This window comes from Aulostomus chinensis, chromosome 18 (assembly GCF_037954235.1).
Source record: "Aulostomus chinensis isolate RoL2024-O1b breed Wild chromosome 18, RoL_Achi_v1.0, whole genome shotgun sequence".
NCBI classification, from domain to species: domain Eukaryota; kingdom Metazoa; phylum Chordata; class Actinopteri; order Syngnathiformes; family Aulostomidae; genus Aulostomus; species Aulostomus chinensis.
In genome coordinates, this window is record NC_141337.1 from 14,682,501 (window position 1) to 14,692,177 (window position 9,677).

Below are 9,677 nucleotides of genomic sequence, written 5' to 3' on the forward strand. Positions count from 1 at the left end.
ACATTAACATTTAAAGTACGTTTTGGTTTTTTTAATGTGTAAAATATAAAAATATTGGAAATGAACGCCATTTTGGGTCTCAGACCTTCATCGAGGTATTATAGCCCCACACGTTCGCTAAAACTAGTATAGGTGTTGGTGACCTCACCTCATCAATGGCAGACTCCTCTATGAGGCGAGGAGCATCAGCAGACAGTAATCCATGGGTGGCCATGATGTAAATTTTATAAGCTCCTCTCTCTTTCAGGATCTCCGCAGCTGCGACAAAGTCTCCAACGTCGTCTATAATGTCGTCCTGTAAAATTACAAGAAAAACAAGAATTGGGCTTAAGTGCATTTTACATAACGTGAGTCTGGAATAACGGTGGCTCAGGTGATTATTTAGTGGTGAAATGAAAATTATTGCCATTTTTACATGAATGATTCTCGTACCAACTAAAGAGACATCCCCTAAAACTTGTACCTGTGACTAAACAATCACACTGGAGCCTCTGATCCACTTCAGGCAAAACCAGACAAATGATGTGGCATATGATGGTGCGTCTCAAAGACCAAATGACAACGTTGTGCTATGATGGATATCGCAGGTTGAAAGGTGTCTGAGTAACTCGAGTCAGGAAGAACTTCTAAAGTTGACAAAGTGTCCAGCCTATGTTACATATTTATCTAGTGGAAAACAGCACCGGCAAAGATTTACATTGCTTGTAGGAATAATGGAATGTCAGGCCCCCATGAGCACTTCCCGTCTTCTCCTCATGCTGGCCTCAAAAATTCAGCTTCTCTCCGTGAGAACGCCAACTTAACTTCATAGAAGAAGACACAGGCTGAAATTACTCTCTGTTAACGTTTGTAGAAATCCTAAATTACTAAATGCAAAGAACTATATGCATCCAGTTTTCTTACATGTCTTCAACAAGTGCAATTTGGGAAGGAAAATAAACCAAGTGGTCTGATTAATGCTCCATTTGTGTGGAGCCTGGTTTAATGAGCACTAACCATGAGATGGAGGATTGGGAGGAAACACACGTGTTGCTTCTACATACATACATACATGCATACGTATGTGTTAGAACAGTGGATTACTAAATGTGCCTGTTGTCATTGTTAATTTAATGGATGGAAATGCACACATATCTAATTAATTGGCTAAGATTCTTCTTTCGAGGTCATCCTGCTATACTGCTCGTAGATGGAAGAAATTACATCTTTTTTTATTTTTTTAAATCACATCAAACATGAAAACTAGAGATGAGTTATAATTAAAATACAGCGGCGCACCAGCCAATGGCAGCTCGACAACATGAGCCACAGAACAGGCAAGAGTACTTCTGACGAATCTTACCACAATGATGGCAATTCTTCCACCCACATCTCCGACTACAGTAATGGGAGGCTTCTCCTTGGCCATCATTACTGAAACGGAAAGCAGAGCTTGTTATCTGTGAGGGAACATGCGGAGTGTTGTGTGTACTGCATTCCACCTAATCAAAAAGAAGTCTCAGTAGATTGGGTAAAATGGGCTGAGAAAATGTGTTTCAAGGCAAATTTGCCCCCCAGGTTACTGGGCCATTAAGTCATAAAGGATTGGTAGAAATTTCGTTGGGAGTGTTACAGTGTTGTACTCAATTTAAATTGGCAATCAAAAGCCGGTTTGGAATTTTTTTTCCCCCCATTCTACCCCACCTACCCCTGGAAGATTGAACTGAAATACCAAACTTAGTAGAGCACATGCCATGCAAAACCAAATGACAGGGTTTTCATCCCAGGATACCCAATCAGAAGGAAATGTTTAGGTGCCTGGACACACTCGACCTCCGCCTGGAGCTGTGGCAGGCGTATGGTAGCGATCCGCATATGAGGAACCAATATGCACCGGTCTCATTTCCCACAGGAAGACCGGGTCTGACAAGCACTGATGAGGGTTTTCTTCATTCACTCTTGCCAATGATAAGGATCTATCCTCAGTCGAATAGCACTGCTTCCAGCATTTACATGCACACAATAAGAATCATGCTACATCTCACATTCCAATCACAGGAGATGCAACTGTTCTAACCGTTCTTTAAAAAGGGACACACCATCTTTTTGGGGAAAAACCCTTAATGTCTGTCCTCACCGGAGTCACACAAGGAGATAGAGATCGTTATCTCATCTGTGTGTGCACTAGAGAGCCCAGACCCCCAGAGACCAGTGGAACAGAAGTTAGTTAGCACGATGAATGGTAGTGGAGGAGAAGTGTTAGCATAGCTCAGTGAAATGTCCTCAAATACAATTTTCTTCAAAATCTTTCCTGTCTGCATTCACGTAACTTTGGATGTATGTAACATTTGCTACACAATACAATACAGACGGAACCTTCCAGACTGGGCACGGTGATTTGACGCAGCACCAACAAAACAAAATGTTTGTTGACAACCAGAAAAGGGATTGCTGCAACTGATCGTGACTGGCTTTTCAAGAGAGGATGAGGACGATTATTTCCAGTTAAACCAAGATCCTGAACCTGATCTCTTTGACCCAGAATACGAATAGGAGGAACTACAAATCATGAAAGCTGGCTGAGCAAGATGGCGGTATGCTAACCTGCTCATTCATTGCCATTCACTGCGCTAAGTGCTTTGGCAGTCGGCAGGTGGGTGTGTGGGTCTCAGCTCCCAAACGCACCACAGAGGAGAGAAGAGTATCTACCTTCTTGTCTGCCTCTGGGGAGAACAACAACTAAGCCTATTTCCCAAACAGCTGGCATGTTTCTTTAACAGGAACCGAAGAGAACGTTATTAAATTATTGCTATATCAGGGTCACCTCACCAGTCCTGATGGGTGCTTCTGTGCCAGGGTAGTACCTTTAGTGTCTATATCTCTTAATATGTCTTGCCATATTATTTTGCACCTTAAAACTTTCAACTAGCTTTCTAAAGCTATGAAACAAGTTTATCAACTGTTAAATAAACCAGAAGCCCATTGAATAGTTGTACTTTCTACAACTCTGCTGCATTTTAAGTATTGCTGTGCATGTAAATGTAGTAAATCAAAGGGTAGAAGGAAAACACTCAACTGGTAAACAATCAGCCAGCCAAGCCGATTGTGGGGGGGAGGGGTACAAAGAAGCAGAGAGAGGAGAAGCATGCCTTACTGAAGTACACGCTGCTGAATACCGTGAGTCCCACAGCATCAGACAATCTGGCAGTGTCACATCTAGACTTTTATCACTATTGTTCAAAAACAACAAACTGAGTTGTCAGCATATACACATTTCTCAAAAACACTTACTGCGACACGCTACCTGAGAAATGTTAAAGTTGACATCGCTAATTTCATTTGACCTTTAGAGTATAACACTTCGCTTTCAGTTTTTAAGCAGAGGCAGCAAACTAAAACTTCAATTGTTTTTATTATTAATTTCATTTGATTCATAGAATTTCCTTTTAGGATCAAAAGCATGCTCTACTGGTTTTCATCACATGCAGTTACACGTTAACCGTTTGTTTTTAAGAGCGGGTTAAATATGGGTGCAACATGTGTTGATTGGCAAGATGAGTCCAGATACACAAGTAAAAGAATAACAGAAAAAAACATGTGGCATGGTTCTGGTTTGATTTATGGAAATTCAAAATAAAAATCAGAACACAACGAACAAAGAGTGTTTGGGCATTCTTGTAGAAGGAGCCGTCTGGAATCTTTCAGAGGAGCTGCTTTGATTTCAAATGTGTCGCGCAGCATGTTGTAGCTCAAGAAAACACACATTTTACTGGTTTTGACAGGAGAAACTGTCTGACGTCTAAGAACCCTCTTTGTGTTAGCAGCTCCTCTTCTAAAATCCAGACTCTACCGTCACAGGATGCGACACAAACCCTTTGTCTATACACATGCACGAATTGAGGAGCAATTTGAAGAGGAGTCATTTCATAAGTCAGATGTAGGTTAGGTTTACGCTCGTACTTGGAAGCTCTATGCCAGGGAACGGAGATTGTTGTTTGCCTGCTATTACCAACAAATAAACACCACGTTAACACAAAATGCACAAATATTTGACAAACACATGATGCCAAGACTTGGAAAATCCTCTCGCTAAGCTGTCAGACTAATCACACATCAATAAATAGCGCTGAAGTGTGTTCAGAAGCATTAATTCAACACTTTGATGGAATACGTCGGTTATGGTTCCACAGGAGGATTTTTTAAGTCAAGGTTAAGAATAGAAAACACAAGTAAGAATAATTATTTTTTACCAAATAATAGGAATATAAAAGATGCAAATACTTTGGAGTCATTTGCCAATGACACAATGACATCCGATATATTTCCAGACTGGTGTAAACTACCTTACCAGAGATCAACACTGCAAATATGCTGCAAAACTGTCCCGTTCCTAATTCTTACCAAAATAAAAGCATGTACCAGGAAACAGGCAGGGACAATCTTTCTTTTATTTTGTGTTTCGCCCCTTCTATAGGTGGAGTTGCAGCTTGCAGAGGTTACAACATGAGTAGTAGTAGGAATAGTAGTAGTAGTAGTAGTAGTAGTAGTAGTAGTAGTGGTGTATCTGTGGAATTAAACCATGCAGTAACACAAAACCAATTTCTTGAAGTATGAGTGATGGTTATGAGTGAGAAGAATCATCCGCTCGAAACAGGTTAGCACAAAGAAAAGCTACGCTGGGCTGGATTCATATTATAAATGCGGTAAAGAGGTGAGTTGTTGCAGCTAAAAGACAATTTCTCACTGAGTTCAATTAAAGTATGAAAGGAGAACCGACTGTGAGGAACGACAAGTTATTTAAACAGGTAGAAACAATGAGGCATGTTTGTATTAAGCCTATAAATCTTTACGGAAAGAAATATCTAAAGCCATAGCCAAAGATGTGTGGACTTACAGGGGAGCTCCAATCCTGTGTGTCCCGTGGTGTTGCGTACACACGGTGGGGAGTGTCTTCCATCAGCCATGTCTGACTCTGAACACTGAGCCTCCCCGTGGATCACAGCCAGACCAAGACGCAAGCGCTCTGCGTAGGACTGAGCCCTGGAAAAATCATAACATAGGAATGATGGGAGGGTTAAAGTGATACATTTGACAGCACATCAACATTTACATCCTTGCACACTCACTGTAGGGCAGAGGAATAAATTACACTTTATTTAAAATTAAAATTAGGTTTCCTTCTATTATGGAAGCATATTAAAAAGTAAGGGATGTACAATCTTTGATTTTTTTGCAGAAATCCATCCATCCATTTTCTACTGCTTATCCTGTTAAGGGTCATGGGGGGGTGGAGCCTATCCCAGCAGCCTTCAGGTGAGATGCGGGGTTCACCCTGGACAGGTCACCAGTCCATCACAGGATCAACACATAGAGACAGACAACCATTCACACTCACAGTCACACCTACAGTCAATTTAGAGTATCAATCAGCCTCGTCCCCTCTTGATGTCTTTGGACTGTGGGAGGAAGCTGGAGTACCAGAGAGAACCCACACAGGAACAGGGAGAACATGCAGACTCCACACAGAAAGATCCCGTGATGGAGCCGGGGCTCGAACCCAGAACCTTCTAGCTGTGAGGCGACAGTGCTGACCACTGCACCACCGTGCAGCCTGCAGAATTCCAATGTGATGATATTTACAGTCTCGATATCGTCGGTAAAAAACAAGTTCATATCATATTTGCATACCTAAATACACATATAAACATTGTGAATGTTAAAAAAAAATATTTCCATACAATTTGTAAAAGCCCCTAAATTCTACATTTATTGCATTCTTTCCTCATCCTTAATAACAGATGATGAGCAAAGACAAAGACACTTGTGCAAAACAGGGTTTAGACCGATACTGATATATCAGAAAAATTACTTAAGACTGGTGGTAACCTGGAGTTTGGAAACACTCAAGGAGTTGTAACACAGAACAAGCAGGCGTGATGTTTACAAAGCCGTGTTAAATAAACTCGGTGGTAACGGAGTTGCCGTCACTGACTGACATGTTGCATCCATATGTTTGTATTTTTGCTATAAGACAAGTTCTCTCTAGTTACCTTTTGGCTGCTGATGGAGACTTTGCTACAATGATGGCGTTTCTGTAATCAGGAATCTGGTGGGACGAAGGACAACAGATGAATAACAAAAACAACACACAACATCTACCCTTAAATCATATATGTCAACCCTTTGGGTGCCAGTGAATAATTCCTCGGAAAAATCCATCGAGAACAGATGGCGACAGAAAATCTACATTTGCACATTGCAACCAAACGCATTTAGACTTTTTCAGCTGCACAATAATGCTAACAAAAATAAACTGATTACCACTTGAAGTTGTTTATAATATAATATAATTCAGGTCACCTTTGTAGGTTTGCAGCTGAGGTTTGTCCTGAGAGTGCCTGCCCCTAGTGAGGTGGCTCACTCCAGACATTGTGTTACAAAGTAACACAGCTTAACTTTGGTTCTTTGCAGACTTATCGAGGCATCGCCATAGACTCACAAAACTTGGTCATCTGTTCCTGAGTTTGATTAGAAGAAAATGTTCCGCTGTACATTGAGAACGCCGCCACTGTGACGTTGCACTCAGACAGCAAACCACCTTGTGGATGCATCGCTGAACAAGCACACAGCCTTTTAGTCCTTTCTATTTTCTTTTTTACTGTGTATAATCATGCGACTAAAGGTGAGGAAAATCCGTAGAATTTACAGACAATCCACACTGACAGGTTGACATGTATTCTGACACTGAGGATATGCGATCTTCACCTCTTCCTGGATGTACTGAATCAAGAACGGGGAGGCGCGCAAGTTGTCTACTGGAAAGCTAAAGAAGCCCTGGATCTCTTTTTGATGCAGATCCATAGTGATGATGTGTGTTAGACCTTCAGAGTAAAAAAAACAAACAAAACAGATTAGTCACATGACACGTCACTGTTAATAATAAGATTATTTTTCCTACATGGACATGAGATTAAATCACTGCACACACAACACGTGAAAAGTTAAGATGACTTTTAACAAGCTTGGGATGCATTTTGCATTCTTTACCTGCTTTAGCTAACATTGACGCTAACAACTTGCACACGATGGAGCCCCTCTTCCTCATCTTGCACTGTTTGCTGTAGGGGAAGTAAGGAATAACTCCAATGATATTCTTTGCACAAGAGGTTTTGAGAGCATAGGCCATAACCAGCAGCTCCATGATGGCCGTGTTGACATCTCTAGTGAAGGAAAAAGACAACAGTTCTCACTCACTGACTCACTCACACACTCCCGTGAGCGGTAGCTTAATTGCAGCTGCCATTTAAATGCCACGACCCGCTACACTCACCTCGGTATGGTCTGAATTATGAAGATAGTTTGACCACGAACTGATTCCTTTACATCCACTCTCGTCTCTGAACAGAGAGGCACAATCAGTTAATCTAGAAAAAAATGCTAATTTGTTAGAATAAAAAAACCTCGAGAATATCTAATAGTTGAACACTGTCACTGCACACACTTCGGCCGATGTCAGTGGCAACTTCCTCAAACATGACAAGGGTTTATACCAATGATCCTAAATAGGCGGCCCCCAAACTGTTATTCCTTCACTGTGTGTTTTGGTTGCGTCAGCACATCAAGGCAGAGTGGCCATAGGGAGGTTTGGGAGGTTTCCCAAATGGTCGGTCTGGCTGGAGCATTTTTTTTGTAACCCTAACGCCATGTTTATATGCAACCCTGCCCTTGCGGCCGCAGCACAAACAGAAAGGCACATCGGTAATCCATAAGCGACCACACGTTTACTTCACCTGTACCCCACCTCCCAGGATGCAATATGCTGGCCGGGACTTGTCTCTGTGCCAACGATACGCAAAACAGCCACCGGGTCACTCAGAGTTCACTGCTGTGAGTGCAATTTCTTAACTTTCACTCTCATTTTTGGAGCAGTTTTTAAAATTTGAATTAGTTTGTGAAACCAAAAGGGACATTTGGTTTAATTTTAGCACCAACAGTATGTTGGTTTGGAATTCCAGAGATGCTCGATTCACCATCAGAAATACATTTTTCCTTCTTCCTTGTAGTTTTTTGTGTTTATATTTAAAAATAGAAGTGTTCTTAACCCCCTCCTAACATATTTGTTTTGAATTCATGACAGGCATCATGTTTTGTTTTATTCAACTATTTATTTCAACTTATATCAAAATGGAAGTTAAATTTTATTTTAGTTTGTATTTTTGTTGTAATGTATTGCATATGAACCCTGTATGACTGAAGGTTCCTGTTGAATATTATTCAAAAGTAATCATGTGACAAAACAGTGCAATTAAAACTGAGTTGTGCAATTTGACATTAAACTAAAACAGCAAAATTTCACATGTTTTAATTCGAACATTGGTAATACATGTCTTAAAAAACTTCCTCAACCACAAGGAGCAGCTTCATGAAGCATCACGTGACTCTCATTACCCATATATATTCAATTTACTAACTGAATAGTAGCCGAGAGAGCAGCCCTATACAAGTCACCAACGAAAATAACAGTCTTTTGTTTTAGGTTTTCACTCCAGGTTTTCTGAGGCAATAAATACAAGTCCCTAGATGCGGACCCTGAAGCGTTCAGAAATGTTTTCTCACCTCTGTTAGATTCTTGAAAGACAACTGATTTCCCCAGTTCAACTCCTAGCCGCCTGCAAACAAAAACAAAATTACAGCGATAATATAAACATTTCAGAGATGTGATAATGACAAGATTCTACTCACACAAGCCAAACTCGTAGGCCTACCAAACACACATTCTAAATGCGTCCCTGATTACAGTTTATATCACAGCTGACGATGCCACTGTTGCTGGTCCTTTATTTTAGGATTTAACCCTCAATAAGACGGTATTCAGAAACACATAGATTCCAAACATAGCATGTTTTGGCCACATGAACAGCAGCATTTAGTTAGCATTCATTAGCATTCAATGAAGAGTTTAACTTACTCCGTTATCTTCTTCGCCAATTCTGTGCATGCTACGGAGGAGTTAGCCGAAAAAACACGATAACCACTTTTAGCGACATTCATTCTGGTGTCCCTGGTGGTCTGTTTCACTGTTACAGACGGCAAAATAACCTCCTGTCGACTAAACTCTCCGTTTGTAGCCGATTTTGTCTAATGACGTAGTAGTTAGCTAACTTGCTCACTAATCGTGGACTAGCCTAGAAGGTAAATTACGGTAATTAGGCGATACGGTCTTGACTTTGAGATGCAAACTTAACTAAAGCATTTCTGTGCAGCTAATACTGATTATTTTCTTTATTCTAGTTAGTTGCCTTTCGGTAAAACACCCTATACCTGTCACTCAGGTTGCACTGCGCCCTTACAACTGCCCCACACTGAGACCTACGGGAACCCCTTTGAGTCAAACATAACAGATGCGCTTTGCGGAAAAAAACCCGTACATATCCTTGAAATCTGGCAGTGTTTGGTTTGTAGGTGTAAAATTTCTCGATGATTTAGTTGCGGGTCGTAAGATCAATTGATATTTCTGTCCTTTTTCCTTAAACAAAAAATTTAATTTGAAAATATTTGGGAGAAAATAAAGATACTGGTGTGCGCGTTGCACGTAGTAATTTGATAGTTTATCCTGTCACCTGAATGAGCAGAGTTATTGATGAAAATAAAATCATCTTCTTATTGATAACTGCATTTTTTATTGTCGGCAATTTATT

General features: G+C 40.7%; 1 protein-coding gene across 3 annotated transcripts in view; it reads right to left on the minus strand.

Moving 5' to 3' along the window:
- prpsap2 (phosphoribosyl pyrophosphate synthetase-associated protein 2) overlaps positions 1 to 9,353 on the minus strand; it is an 11,737-nt gene extending 2,384 nt beyond the window's left edge. The window contains exons 1-10 of one of the 3 annotated variants that reach the window (XM_086184932.1): positions 8,948 to 9,353; positions 8,596 to 8,648; positions 7,310 to 7,376; positions 7,027 to 7,097; positions 6,745 to 6,860; positions 6,030 to 6,085; positions 4,874 to 5,019; positions 3,940 to 3,981; positions 1,343 to 1,413; positions 149 to 295 (exon numbers count right to left, since the gene is read on the minus strand). In XM_086184932.1, coding sequence (XP_086041058.1) covers positions 149 to 295; positions 1,343 to 1,413; positions 3,940 to 3,981; positions 4,874 to 5,019; positions 6,030 to 6,085; positions 6,745 to 6,860; positions 7,027 to 7,097; positions 7,310 to 7,376; positions 8,596 to 8,648; positions 8,948 to 9,030 — 852 coding nt within the window. In that variant the 5' untranslated portion in view covers positions 9,031 to 9,353. Of the gene's footprint in view, positions 1 to 148; positions 296 to 1,342; positions 1,414 to 3,939; positions 3,982 to 4,873; positions 5,020 to 6,029; positions 6,086 to 6,744; positions 6,861 to 7,026; positions 7,200 to 7,309; positions 7,377 to 8,595; positions 8,649 to 8,947 lie in introns of all 3 variants that reach the window. The other 2 variants (XM_086184930.1, XM_086184931.1) reach the window with 2 other exon arrangements.
- Positions 9,354 to 9,677: the final 324 nt, after the last annotated feature.